General features: G+C 52.2%; 3 protein-coding genes across 7 annotated transcripts in view; 2 read left to right on the top strand and 1 right to left on the bottom strand.

Moving 5' to 3' along the window:
* HDGF (hepatoma-derived growth factor) overlaps positions 1-2,410 on the top strand; it is an 8,249-nt gene extending 5,839 nt beyond the window's left edge. For all 3 annotated transcript variants that reach the window (XM_005867603.2, XM_005867602.2, XM_014540849.1), the window contains exons 4-6: positions 311-502; positions 723-934; positions 1,100-2,410. In XM_005867603.2, the coding sequence (XP_005867665.1) occupies positions 311-502; positions 723-934; positions 1,100-1,106 (411 nt within the window). In that variant the 3' untranslated portion in view covers positions 1,107-2,410. The remainder of the gene's footprint in view (positions 1-310; positions 503-722; positions 935-1,099) is intronic.
* Positions 2,411-3,252: 842 nt separating this feature from the next.
* On the top strand, positions 3,253-6,998 carry MRPL24 (mitochondrial ribosomal protein L24). Of its 3 annotated transcripts, none has more exons than XM_005867601.2 (6): positions 3,253-3,353; positions 5,577-5,820; positions 5,902-5,997; positions 6,202-6,305; positions 6,536-6,666; positions 6,769-6,998. In XM_005867601.2, exons 2-6 carry the CDS (start codon positions 5,638-5,640, stop codon positions 6,903-6,905), a joined length of 651 nt encoding a protein of 216 aa, XP_005867663.1. In that variant the 5' UTR covers positions 3,253-3,353; positions 5,577-5,637; the 3' UTR covers positions 6,906-6,998. The 3 variants fall into 3 exon arrangements, with proteins under 3 accessions (XP_005867663.1, XP_014396333.1, XP_014396334.1); XM_014540847.1 differs by having other exon boundaries at positions 3,270-3,314; XM_014540848.1 differs by lacking the exon at positions 3,253-3,353 and adding an exon at positions 3,391-3,636.
* A 598-nt stretch (positions 6,999-7,596) lies between these two features.
* RRNAD1 (ribosomal RNA adenine dimethylase domain containing 1) lies at positions 7,597-14,260 on the bottom strand. Its single transcript, XM_005867600.2, is given in 9 exon segments — positions 7,597-7,937; positions 8,319-8,438; positions 8,441-8,502; positions 9,167-9,651; positions 10,116-10,259; positions 10,534-10,596; positions 11,085-11,277; positions 11,434-11,558; positions 13,858-14,260. Coding segments are annotated over 9 exon segments (1,434 nt in total). The 5' UTR covers positions 13,969-14,260; the 3' UTR covers positions 7,597-7,806.
* Positions 14,261-14,298: the final 38 nt, after the last annotated feature.

The following is a 14,298-nucleotide window of genomic DNA, read 5'->3' as shown; positions in this document are numbered from 1 at the left end:
CGGGAGGGTGGGGGGCGGGGGTGGGCGGGGAAAGGGTCCTAGCTCCCTTTGGGAGAAGTTGACCCGAGGTTTTGCCTCCTGCTCCAGCCCTCCCCCCTCCTGCACAGAGCCCTGCCTGCCCGGCCAGTGGGTTTACCCCGGGGCTAATCCGACAGAGGTGGGTCTCAAATCACTTGTGAGACTGGGCACCTGGGTGGGGGTGGGGGAGAGGCGGGAAAAGGAAGGAGTGAGTGGCTGAGGGAGGGGTCTGGGGAGGGGGCCGAGCCTGGCAGCCACTGGTGCCACTCAGCCTCTGCTGTCACTGCCACAGTCCTCCCAGAAAAAGAGCTGCGTCGAGGAGCCGGAGCCGGAGCCGGAGCCTGAGGCCGCAGAGGGCGACGGTGACAAGAAGGGGAACACCGAGGGTAGCAGTGATGAGGAAGGGAAGCTGGTCATCGACGAGCCCACCAAGGAGAAGAATGAGAAGGGGGCGCTGAAAAGGAGAGCAGGGGACCTGCTGGAGGTAACTGGCCTCCCTGGGGCCCCGGGGCTGGATTCCCAGTCTGAGAGAGGCCGGGCCCCTCGTCTTAGGGAGTCCCTTGCTGAGAAGCAGAGGGCTGGGCAGGGACTGGCCTATCCAGGAAGGAGCCTCTGGAGAAAGGAGGGGGAGGCCCAGGCAGGTGGCTGCCATCCTCCCTCTCTAGCCTCAGCCCACCTCATCCATCTCTACCAATCCCGCCCAGGACTCCCCGAAACGTCCCAAAGAGGCAGAAGATCCTGAAGGGGAGGAGAAGGAGGTGGCCAACTTGGAGGGTGAGCGGCCCTTCCCTGTGGAGGTGGAGAAGAACAGCACCCCCTCCGAGCCCAGCTCTGGCCGGGAGCCTCCTCCAGAGGAAGAGGAGGAAGAGGCTGCCAAGGAAGATGCTGAGGTCCCAGGCATCAGAGATCACGAGAGGTGAGTGCGCCCTGACCTGGGAGGGCCCAGCCACCTCTGGCGAGGAGGGGTGGAGGGTAGCTCCCGAGAGGCCGGGTGGACTTGGCCAGGAGATGGCACTGGCTGGGGCGAGGGCAGGCCAAGGCCTCATCACTAACCCTTCTCCCCTCTAACCCTCCTTCACAGCCTGTAGCCACCAATGTTTCAAGAGGAGCCCCTGCCCCGTTCCTGCTGCTGTCTGGGTGCTACTGGGGAAACTGGCCATGGCCTGCAAACTGGGAACCCCTCCCACCCCACCTGCTCTCTTCCACTCACTCTCCCTCCCCAAGCCCGGTCCCGGAGATCGACCTGGATGTGGCCTGCCGTCTGGCCCCGCCTCCACGTCACCTCCATGCCCCCATACCGCTGGGATCTGAGTCAGGGCTATGTCTTCTGCTCCATGGGCTGAGATGAAGCCACTATGCCCCTCCCTGCCTGGATCTGGGTCCCAGGGTTTCTGGACCAGCTGTTTTCATCTCCTTACACCCTTTTGCCCCTCCCCCAGGCATTCTGGGTCTCTGGGTTGGTTTGGGTCAGAGTTAGGAGTAAAAAGGATGGAGGGTAAATGGCAAGGGTGGGCTGCTGGGCCCTGAGAGGGACAGTCCTCAGATCGGGGTGGGGAGTGAGCAGGAGGACGGCATCTTCTTGAGCTCCTGTCCCTTCCTCCGACACCTGTTATCTCAGCTGCCTAGATTCAGGGAAAGTGGGACAGCTCGCGGGGGAGGGCCTCCCTCGATGATGGATAACACCCATTTTTCCCTTTGCTGATAACCCCAGGAGTTCTGGGAGTTGTAGTTATTCATCAAAAGATTTTGGGCTTCCAGTTGTTTGGTCCATGGACTTGGGATCTGAAGGGCCGACTTCGCTCAGCTTCGGTGGGAGTGTTGAGTAGCTTCTCTTCTTAGATCTTGGGCCAGAGATGTGATGCCCTGGGGAGACCCCTCACTGCCCTTTCCCTCTCCCCACAGTGCTCAAGGCCAGCCTGCAGTCACATGTCACCCAGACATAAAGGAGAGACACATTTTTTAGGAAATGTTTTTAATAAAAGAAAATTTAAAAAAAAAATTTAAAGATCCCTATCCCTTCGTGTGGCCCCCACTCCGCTCTTTTCTTCCTCGCTGTTGCCCTCGTTTCTGAGGTGCACTGGGAGGCTCCCCTTCTGCTAGGGCTTGGTGACGCTCCTTCTGTAGCTGGGGCTTTGGTGTCCCTCCTGGTGTCATTTCCCACCCACACGCTCCCACCCGGCTCCCTCCGTGTTTCACCAGATCCGATTGTACCCACTGAGAGGCAGGGAAGTGAGTGCCCCTCCCAGCCTCTTTCTCGGGGTCTCTCTGCCTCTTCCATCTCGTGCCCCTCTCCCTCTCCCTAGGGCTCTGATGAAAAATTGCTGACTGTAGTTTAGCTCTGAGAACCGTAGACAATTTCAGTTCTAGGAAAATAAACTTGTTGATTACTACACTGGATTCTGACTGATTTTTGGGGGGTCTATTGAGAGGGAGAGGAGAAGGGGAATACAAATGATTTCCAAATTAACTTTCAGACTGAGGTAGGGGGTATCAGCCTCTCCTTCATTCTCAGGCTGTTCAAAATATCCAAAGTTCTGCATGAAGGCAAAGTCACAGAATACACTATTTCGTTTTACTTCTTTTGCCCAGTCACTGTTTAACACAGGTTTCTCTATAAGCACCTGAAAAGGTAAAAAAAAGTGCACATGATGGAGGTGTCAGTGTCGATACCAGGCACAGCCCACTGGCCATGGAAGTGGGGCATCTGGGTTGGCTGTGGAAGTAACTGACACCCAAGAGCTGAGTAAACAGGCACCTTTCACTGGTGATCAGAGGCGAGGGGGTTGGTAGGTGGAATCTTCCCAGGTGGATGAGATCATCGATCATACGCGGGTCCTTGCAGATTTGACATTTCGTGACCAGATCATTGGCTGACAGTGTTTTAATCTGCCTCGGCCGCCACCGGCAGAGAAGAGCGTGTGGGAAGAGTATTATCCGTAGCCTTGCCTGGAAAGGGTAGCTCTCTGCTTTAAACTGGAAGCCACAATCATGTAGAAAATGGAGCCATCGTCTCAACTACAATTCCCAGCAGCCCACACAGCTTGTTCAGGGGTGTGCCCGGGGCGGCAGCCTATCGCGCTTGGCCTCCAACGCCCGTGGTGCTTCGCGGTGAGCTTACGCTTCCTTGATTTCCTACCCGACCCCATTTCCTGTTTCAGCTTGCTTCGTAGCGGCGGACTACAACTCCCAGCATGCAGAGAGGCTAGATTGATTGAGCTTCCGCTCTACGGTAAGACTACATTTCCCAGAAAGCCGAGGGACGGGAGCGGGCAGGACTTGGGGCCCACGTGCAAGAGGTAACAGGCGGAAGGGCCGCGGTGCAACGGGTAGTGGAGGTGAGGCCCGCTCAGTTTGGGGATGTTGACAGCCTTGGGCTCGTGGGGGAGGTGGGTGCGGTAAAGGCCTTCCTTTTCCTGGGCTGTTGCTCAGTGGTATTGCCTGGATTTGCCCTGCACCGGAAGCTTGGAGCGGGTGGGTGCTGCCCACTGCTGGGACATGCCCGCACCTGGGATGGGGCTGGCGGGAAAGCCTTCGGAGCTGGGGCCTGAAGGGCAGACGCGCCACCAGGCACTGCCTTGCACGGCGCTTTACTGTGAAAGAGACACCAACCACTCCAGGATATGGAGGGAGGGGGTTTGCTTTTGGGATCTCCTCCCAGAGCTTCAGATTTAGAATGGCTGAGGCTAAAGGACTTCTTGCAGGAGTCACGCAGGAGTCGTGGGTCTTAGGATGGGCTCTGCCCGTCTAGCTGTGTGAGCTGGGACAGGCACACAGCTCTCGGGGCCTCGGTTTCCTGGTCTCACAGGGCAGTGTGAAGACCAAATGCCAGCACGAGTGAAGTTCCCAGCATTGGTTCTCATAGTCGTGCTCACTAGACCGTTTGTTACTTCTGAATGGGAGCATTAAGACCCTCACGTTCAACTAACATTCAAAATAACGTTAGGCCTTTTTCATATTGAGAAGTATAAAGAAAAAAATGACACCAATATCTCTGTTTAGATAAACAATTTTTTTAAAACTACCCATGGTTAAGAAATGCAAACGTCGTGGCAAGGAACAGATGGAAAGTAACAGCCCTCCCAAACTGTTCTCTCCCCCCAAACTTGAGTTATTTCCTAATTCCTTCTGATAATATTTATCTCTATACCAGAATACATATTTTTTTTAATTTACCCAAAAGGAATAATACTGCGTACATTATTCTTTTTTTTTAATTGTTTTATTGCTTAAAGTATTACAAAAAGTATTACATATGTCTCCTTTTTTTTTTCCCCGCCCTTGACAATCCCCTGGCCTCCCCTACCCCCAGTGTCTTATGTCCATTGGTTATGCTTATATGCATGCATACAAGTCCTTCGGTTGATCTCTTACCCTCCTCCCTCTTGCCCCCCCCAATGCTTACATTATTCTTGAACTATTACAAATAATTTGAATGACACCAACAAGCCTGCAAAGTTTTATGGATGATGAAACTGAGGCTCAGAAGTTAAGTGGCCTTGGGTCACAGAATAAGGTGAAGTAGGAACTAGAACAGCCGTGGGCAAACTACGGCCCGCGGGCCGGATTCGGCCCGTTTGAAATGAATAAAACTGAAAAAAAAAAAGACCGTACCCTTTTATGTAATGATGTTTACTTTGAATTTATATTAGTTCACACAAACACTCCATCCATGCTTTTGTTCCGGCCCTCCGGTCCAGTTTAAGAACCCATTGTGGCCCTCGAGTCAAAAAGTTCGCCCACCCCTGGGCTAGAACCTAGACCATCTAACTCCCTGTCCAGACATGTTTATGCCATTGCAGTGCACTTTATTTGTACTTGAGGCTCGGCTTCATTCTTAGCTCTACAACAAGGTTAATGCTGCCTCCTTTCTTACATGATACAATACAGGAAAGCACTTAGATGGCACCTGGCAGGTAGCAAATGCTCAATAAACAGAAGCACTTACTTTTGCCGTCAGTTCTCCACCACCCTGTTGATTTAGTTCATCATAATCCTAGAGTCTGGCTCTGGGTCCTCTTCTTTCAGAAAAGAAGCTGCCTTAGGAGTGGTCTTTTCCTGACGGAAGATAGGAATTGGAAGTAATGTAGGAACATTTTAATAACAGTTTTACCTCTGTTCCCTGTCTGTTTGTTATACTTTATAACTGCCTGGTTTTTTTTTCGCCTTATGCTAGTGTTTTGTTCCATTACCTGTTTTCTTCCTATCCTGCTGTTTGTGTATTTATTCAATAACTTTTTATTGAGTACCTACTATGTGCCACGCCCTACTGAGATCTGTTGAATTCAGGGGTGAGCTAGATAATATGATTCCTGGCCTCAATGAACTCTTTGGACTTTGGAGTCAGATATATGTGGGTTTGAATGCTGATTCTCCTGCAGAGTAGCTTTATAGCCATGGACAAGTCAGTTAACCTCTGGCTCTATTTCCTCATCTGTAAAATGAAGGTGATATAATGTGGGGATTCAACGAGATGAGGCCCATTGAGCAACCGAGTAAATTCTTACAAAAAATCCCTTCCTTTGCTTCTTTGTCCCCTTGTTTCCACCTGTCTACCCCAGCGCTGACCAGGAAGGTTTCTGGGTCCTTCCCTGGCCCGGGGATTTCTCACAGCCGTCAGCCATGCGTCTCTCGGCCCTGTTGGCCTTGGCATCCAAGGTCACTTTGCCCCCCAACTACCGCTATGGGATGAGCCGCCCAGGTAGCATGGCAGACAAAAGGAGGAACCCGCCAGGGACCAGGCGGCGCCCCGTGGCTGTGGAACCCATTTCTGATGAAGACTGGCATCTCTTCTGCGGGGATAGGGTGAGAACCTCAGGCGGGGTAGAGTGGTGGTGGGGCTCCTGGGGAAGGATCTTCCTCCCTGACCCTCATGTCTTGCCACAGGTGGAGATTCTAGAAGGCAAGGATGCCGGGAAGCAAGGCAAAGTGGTTCAAGTCATCCGGGAGCGAAACTGGGTGGTCCTGGAGGGGCTGAATACAGTAAGTGAGGCGTGGGGTGGTGGATGCTCAGGAAGCCTGTCCCATCCATCCCTGTCAGTAAGAGCAGCACAGGGCCTGGCGCTGGCTGCGGGCACGGTGAGACCACTGAGCCTTCCGTTCTTCAACATGGACCGATGCGCAGGGCTGCAGTAGGCAAGTTGCCTTCATTCCCTTTGGTTTCTGATAACCCCCTCTTTTGGACAGCATTACCGCTACATTGGCAGGACCAAGGATTACCGAGGAACCATGATCCCTAGCGAAGCACCCTTGCTCCACAACCAGGTCAAACTTGTGGATCCTGTGGACAGGCAAGCACGTGGGGTTCTGGTCAGATGGTTTCCATCGTCTGAATGGTGGTTTGGATGCTCTGGAAGTTGAGAGGGGTCATCTTGTGGGACATGACCCTACAGGCAATCCCAGTGCAGAGGTAGCAGTGAAACAAGATGGTGACCTCAGTATTTCCAGCCATTGAATTTTAGGTTTCAGAGCAGCAGGGAAACCTGGCTCCCAGGCCATGCTCACCTCTTCCGCCCACTAGGAAACCCACTGAGGTGGAGTGGAGGTTCACTGAGGCTGGAGAGCGGGTCCGAGTCTCCACAAGATCAGGAAGAATTATTCCCAAACCTGAATTTCCCCGAGCGGATGGCATCGTCCCTGAAACATGGATTGGTGAGGCTGGGGGATGGACAGGAAGGTGGGGGTGGGGGTGGGGGTGATAGAAGTAGGAATAAAAGATGTTAAGACCTCCCACTTGTCTTCCTTCCTCAATAGATGGCCCTAAAGACACATCAGTGGAAGATGCTCTAGAAAGAACCTATGTGCCCCGTCTGAAGACACTGGAAGAAGAGGTGATGGAGGCAATGGGGATCCAGGAGACTCGGAGACACAAGAAAGTCTATTGGTATTGAACCTGGGGGGAGCTTTGCCCGCTCCTAGTCTTAGCCTTGAAGGCTGGGGCCACATCACCTTCAGACGTCAATAAAGAGCCATGATTCCTCCTCCCCGTGCAGCTGCTGTCTTCTGGCACCCCTAACCCTAACCCCACAGTACCTGTTTCAGGGACTGGAGGAGGGGAGCATCTGTCCCAGTGTTGTTGTGGATTTGGAATGGAAGTTCGCTAGCCTTAAGGTGGCCTTCCCAAGGGGCAGGGCTGACAGATTCTGGGATAGAGACCAAAGGGAGAGAGGCTCCCTCCAATGGAGACCTCTGAGTAACAGAAGGTGCCACCTGTTCTGGAGGGCAGTGGAGTTTGGGGGTGTTAAGATCTGATTGTTGCATCTCTGCAGGATCTAAGTAGGGAGGGTGCACACCTGTCCTTTTCTATACTTAGAAGTGGAAGGGAAATAAATATTGTAATTTTTTTTGGCAATCTTCACCCAAAGATATTTTTTCCATTGATTATTTTAGAGAGTAGGAGGGAGGGGGAGAGAGAAACATTGATGTGAGAGAGACACATCATCGATTGATTGTTTCTCGCAAGCACCCGGAGGCTGGGGATTGAACCTGCAACCCAGGTACGTGCACTTGACCAGGAATTGAGCCCATGACCCTTTGGTGCACGGACCAACACTCTAACCACTAAGCAACACTAGCCAGAGCAAGATTTTAAATTTTTAATAAATTAAAAATAAGTTTTTACATAATATTACATAACACATGGAGGGAGGGAGAGTACGAAGCTGAAGGTCTGTGGGACACCATGGTTCTGGGGAGGATGCAGGATGCTGCTTCTCTGGGTGAGGAGTGCAGACTCTGCCGCCCACTGTGGCACCTGGGTGGTTTCAGATGGGGTCCAAGATGCACCTTTCCTCAGAGTGCATCAGCGTCTTCAGTCTCCAGAACAGAGAAGGCCTGACCCAAGGGCCTTTTGGTGGCCACCAAAACCAGGTTTCTGGGAGGAAGTTCAGGGCTGAAGATGGGCAGGAGCTCAGAATGGAAGCCTGGGAGAAAGGCAGGACTGCTGAGAAGGGTAGAAATGAGGCCCACTCAGCCCCACTTCTTGCCCCGGCTGCAGGCAGGCATAGCCCCTTTCCCCCATGGAGGCTCCGGGATACTAAGGAGACCCGGGTCTTTGCCAGGAACACCGGTGCCTGAGGTACTGACTTGGGAGAAGGCAGTCCTCAGTACTGCCTGGGACACTCGCTTAAAATACACTTCAGGAATGCACGCCGGAGGCTGAGTCCCCCACCCCACTTCCATCCCACGGTGACTCTGAAGCAGGTGGTCTAAGAACCACTACAGTGATGAAATGTGGGACCCGAAGGAGGAACCCCAAGGTCCAGCCCCTCTCGCCCTAGGTCCCTGCTGTAGGCTGCCCTCACCCTGCTCCTGAAGGAACAGCAGCCGGTCCAGTAGAATCAGTGTCTCCACCAGTGGGGCCAGCAACAGGGCCAGGCTGAAGAAAGCTACCACGCGGTTCTCCTGGGCCTGGTGGGCCTGAGAGCAGCCAGATTCAGTGGCAGCTGGGGATCCAGCCCCACCCGCTGCAGCCCCCGCTGCACATATCTGTGGGTCAGCCACACACAGCACTCAGTTGGTTTTAGAACCTCCACCTCCCACGCAAACTGTCCACTCCTCATTTGATTCCAACTTTGCTTGATTTGCTACCCTAATCTGTATTTTTCTTTTTTGTTGTTAATTGATTTTAGAGGGAGGAAGGGTGAAACATCGATGTGAGAGATACATTGATTGGTTGCCTCCTGTACTCACCCCGACTGGGTGGGGATCAAACCCTCAATCTGCCATGTGCCCTGACCGGTAATAGGACCAGGGCCTGCTTTCTGTCGCCCTTTGGCATATTCCGGTGCACAGGACGACCCTCCAACCAACTGAGCCACACCCTTCAGGCAGGGCGTAATTGGCACTTTTAAATGTTTCTCTGGCTATGAGTGGTCTATCCAATAACAAATTGATCCAAAAATGTATTTTCAGCCAGACCTGTCCAATTAGCCATATTCTTAACATTTAAGAGTCTTGCTAGTCTACTGATAAAAGAATGACAACTCCCTTTTAAAGAAATTTTGAGAAGCTGCCCCAGTCAGAGAATTCAATCACTCCCCTGGCAGCATTTCGCTTCACTGTATGACTTGCTAACAAGCGAGGGTGGGAGGGGAATCGGACCTCTGGTGGGCTCCCAACACCCCCGCCCCCCAACCTCCTCTAGCCTCACTCTTCAATCTTGAGCTCGTGGACCCTGGGGATCCCCTGCACGCCTGGCCGACGGAGCTTGGGCTGGACGTGCCGGATGACCGTCTCCAGTGCTGCCCGGTAGCAGTGGGTTCGGAGGCCAGGGCCTGCTCTCTGTAGCCTCTCGGCATATTCCTCCAGGGCGTGGCAGGCCCCCTCCCGCAGCCTGTAGGACAGTTCATGGCCAGGCAGCGCAGCCACCCACTGACTCAGTGGGTAGCCGCCAGGATCACTCAGCTTCATGTAGCAGCAGCCCACTGAGGCCAGGGCCACCACCTCAGGGCAGGAGGAGAAGTGCCTCAGCAAGGCGACGCTCAGGTCCCCGCAGGCATGGAGGCCTGTCAGCAGCAAGCGGGCCTCACCCTGAGGGGAGGTCTCCAGCGGAAGCAGAACCTCCTCACACAGGGTCCTAGGGTCTACCCACTGGGCAACATGGTGCGGGGAGTGGTGAGAGTGCGTTTGCACCACCTGTAGAGGGAGGAAAGGACAAGGCAGCTGGGAAGTCTGTGTGCTGTCCCCATGCCATTTCAGGCTGCAGGAGGGGTCTGTCCTCTGTGTTCCCTCCTAAGGAAGAAGATGGAGAAGCTGGGGCATGGGAGAGAGCTAGACCTTGAACCAGAAGGGATAAATTACAGATCTGTCATTATAACTGCAAATTTTTCATGTCTGAGTCCCAATTTCCTCATGTGTAATGAGTCTAATACCCGACTGGCCACTTCACAGGTGGTGGTGAGATGGACGGACCCGTGTGGAAAGCACATTGGAACCAGAGAGTGCCTCTAAGATGTGAAGAGGCTCTGGCGAAGGGGAGACCTCGGGGAGGGGGAGCGGAGATCGGGACCACATCATCTCAAGCTGAGAAACGTGAAAGCGGGAATCCAGCCAGGCAGACCCCGCTGCTGCAGTCCTGGCTGCAGTAAGGGCAGGCCTACCTGCGGGTTCCTCTTCTCCTCTTTTCCCAGAGTCTGCAGGAGCTCCTGGTCCAGGTGCTGGGCTCTCTCCACCAGCCTCTGATCCCCTTCGATGCTCTTCACCTTCAGCCCTAGCCCCAGAGACATGAAGCGGGAGAGATGGCCCTGGAGTCATGAGAGGGAGGGTAGAGACAGCCCTGTTCAGCTCTTAGCTACTGTCACCTCTTTCAGTGGCCAAGACACCTGGGTCCCAGGCGCCCAGAGGGCTTAAATTCTACCATTTACTTCTATCACTCCTGGGTACCTGCCTCCCTGGGCCTAGGCCTGACAACCTGTTGCCTTCCAGCTGTTCTATCCCACACTCAACCCCCCCTTCCCCTCCTCCACACGCACACAAAAACAACAACAAAAATAAGAAAGTTAGGAGTGTCTGGCTCACCTGGCCTGAGCCTACATCCACAACCTGGGTGCAGCCTGTGAGGTCACTCAGCTTTTTCACCAACTGAAAGAGAAGGGAACAAAGGTCTCTTGGCCATTGGTTCTTGATTCCCGGGACCATCAGCCATAATGAGGGTGGAGAAGATGAAGATGGCAGAGGAAGAGGGGTAGAGGGTGCCACGGAAGATACGAGATAGGGAAACCAGAACTAGCGGTGCTGACCCTGGGCTCAGGCTACTCTCCTCCCTCCTCTAAGGTCAGTGATTCAACCTCCCCCCAGAACAAGAAGAGCCCCTCTGTGAAGCCATGAACAGATTATGGAAGTGTGAACACAGGAATAAGACAGTGACTACCAACCAACCAACCAACCCAGGATAAAAAACAAAACAAAACAAAAAACCACAAATCCCCCAAACCAGCATCAAGCTAGGGTTTTCGTACACCTGCCAAGGAAGGGACCGGCAGATGATATAAGGTGCCCACATCTTTGTAACCCACTGGCTTCAGTCCCCAGGCTCCCAGACACCACCTATACCCCAGGCATCTCCTCACCTCTCCCAGCCGCCGGATCTCATGCTGCTTCTTGGGCCTGACATGTTTTCGGAATGGAGCTTTAAGTCGGGAGCTCTGGCTGGGGTTCTCCCGAAACTCTGAGGGGGCCTGAAACTTAGGTGTCCGGGTAAAGGCCAAGGCATAGGCTGTGGACTTCAGGGCCAGCAGGGTGAGTGGCCACACTGACCTGTACCTGAGATAGCCCGGCCCAGAACCCCAGTGAATCGTCCCATTGTGTCCTGGGTGCACCCGTTTACAACCCAGGAATCCCTTGTGAGACCCTCTGAGCAATGCCTGGCTACAGGGTTCAGTGCCAAGTCCCCCAGCACAGGGCCCCCCTTGCCCGTACCTGACCACTTCCCCTTCCCCAGGCATCCCCAGCAGCTGTGTGGCCAGCTGTGGTGGGTTCAGTCCATCCAATGCTTCCTGCCATGAGCAAGGGAGTGTGCCCCACAGGTTGTCTGTAAAAAATTCCTGCAGAAGGGGAGAAGCAATCAGCAGGCTCCTACCTCTCCCAAGCTTTCCCACCCCACTCTCAACACAGGGCCACTGGCTGCAACCAGCAGGTACCTACTACGCATCCGAGCTACCTCTTCTCTAACGCCCGCCCCAGCCTCCCACTCCTTCCTCAGAGCCCAGACTGCATTCTGAACACACCGCTCCTTTTAGCAATTTCCCACTTATTTGTCTGTTTTCTTCTTTCAACTGAATGAAGAACCTAGAGAAGGATGGTGCCTTCTCTACAATCCCATCCACACCACCACAGTGACTAACACGCAGTGTTAGTATGTTACCATTTAGTAACAGACCCGTATATATGTCAGACACTTGATATGCCAGAATGTATTTTTATTCATTCATTTGTTGAACACAAATTCTGGAGTTTTGGGTATGCACCACGTTCTGTTCTAGGCTCTGAGGATACAACAATGAACCAGACAGACAAAATTCTTACTCTTGCACAGTTCACATTAAAAAGAGATGTTTTTCAGAACATCAAATGACACATGGATAAGAAAACACTAACAAAACAGTAGGAGACGTTGAGACAGTACCACTTTAGGTAAGAGTAATGAGGAAAAGACCTGAGTTGACACTTGAGCTGAGACTTGAATGATGAACAGGAAACAGGCATGTAAAAAAAATTATGTAATAGCAAACACTTATTAAATACTTATAATATGCCAGGCACTGTTCTAAACATTATATATATATATATATACACACACACACATTTAATCCCCAAAACAACCCTATGAGGTAGGTACCATTTTTATCCCTCATTTTACAGATAAGAAAACTAACACACAAGTAAGTAACTTGCCCAAATCAAAAAGCTAGTATCAGAGCTGAGATTTGAAATCAACCTGACTTTAGAATTCTTGCTTTTAACCATTCTACTCTATAGCCTTTCTGCTGAGGACAAACATTCAGGCAGATCTGTAAAAGCAAAGACCCAGATGTCTGCCATATTTGTGGAGCAAAAATCAGGCCACTGGAGGTACAGGATAGTGAAGGTGGGAGAGAATGAAATGTGACAGGATTCAAGAGACAGCAGGGGACAATCCCATAGGGCTTCCTGGGTAGCACAGGTATTGGTAAAGAGTTAGGATTTCATCAAAACACCTAGAAAGCAAGGGACTGCCATGATCAGATTTTTATTTTAAAGAGATTAATCTGGCTGCTTGTGAAGAGTTGATTATGGAGGGGCTGAAGTAAACACAGAGATTAATTAGGAAGCAGTCCAGGAGAGGTGATGGTAGGTTGGTCCAGAATGGTAGCAATGAAATGGAGACAAATGGGTGAACTTGGTATCTTTTCTAGAGGTAGAGCCAACAGGAAGTGTTGAAGGATTGGACTGTAGATCAGTGAAGGAAAGAGCTGAATCAAGAATGGCTTCTGGGTTTAGGGGCTGAACAATTCAGTGGATGCTGGTGCCACTAACACATCATCTCATTTATTCTTCACAAGGACCCTTCAAACAGGATTCCATGTTACAGCTGAGCAACCGGGGCTAGGAGGAATTTTCATTTCATACCTATGTAAGTTAACACAGCAGGGGAGGCAGGATTCTAGTTGGAGCCTGCCTAATTCTAAAGTTTAAATTGTCCATTACATTACAAAACCAGGAATTTATTCAAAGCATGGATGAATGAACTTGTGTGTTCTGGGAATACCTCACATGTTCCTAGGACAGTTCAACGTAGCTGCAAGCATGCGTTTTATCAGTTTGGATTTGGAAAAATAACCTAGATATTAGAAATATGAATGTTTGTGTCATCTGCAAAAAAAACAAAAAAAGAAGCTCCCCCGTTTTAACCCCTTCTTGTAACGACAGACTGAAAATCATGAAAGAAAAGAGATGAGACGCTAACTCTCCAGATCAGTGGTTCTCAACCTTCCTAATGCCGCGACCCTTTAATACAGTTCCTCATGTTGTGGTGACCCCCAACCATAAAATTATTTTCGTTGCTACTTCATAACTGTAATTTTGCTACTGTTATGAATCGTAACGTAAATATTGATATGCAGGATGTATTTTCATGGTTACAAAGTGAACATAATTAAAGCATAGTGATTAATCACAAAAACAATATGTAATTATATATGTGTTTTCCCATGGTCTTAGGCGACCCCTGTGAAAGGGTCATTCGACCCCCAAAGGGGTCGCGACCCACAGGTTGAGAACCCCTGCTCCAGATGCTCTCCCTGTCGCGGGCACCCAGCCAAGCACACAACCAGGAGCACCCGGTCCCCAACCCCGTGGCCTCACGATGATGTAGGCGTCCAGGATGGAACGGTAGAGAGACAGCACCCGGGTGAGATTCACAGCTAGCTGCCTCCTCTCCTCGAGAGAGAGGCCCCGGGCGGAAACGCCTGGCATCGGGGCCGGTCGGTGGCGCCTGGAGCGAGAACGCGGTGAGGACGAAAGCAGGGTCGGCACCACGCGGATCCAGAGCCCGGGCTGGGTTCAGCTCTGCGGGCGGGGCGAGAAGAAAGCGTTCAGCAATGGCCCGAGACGCTGCCTCTTCCAGGTTCCAGATGGAGGTTCAAGACCCGAGGCGTCCTCCTGACATCACAGGTCGCGACGTCCACAGCGCGAAGCTGTCAGCACGGAAAACAAGCGGCGTGAGCTGCCCGACTGTGACGCCATAGAGGCGGGCCGCGGCGTTCAGGCCCCGCCCACCCCGCGCACTTCCCGCCCATCCCGGAA

The sequence above is a fragment of the Myotis brandtii genome, unplaced genomic scaffold, assembly GCF_000412655.1.
Source record: "Myotis brandtii unplaced genomic scaffold, ASM41265v1 scaffold250, whole genome shotgun sequence".
NCBI lineage: Eukaryota > Metazoa > Chordata > Mammalia > Chiroptera > Vespertilionidae > Myotis > Myotis brandtii.
The sequence above is the reverse complement of the archived record's forward strand: the minus strand, read 5'-3'. Positions and strand labels throughout refer to the sequence as shown.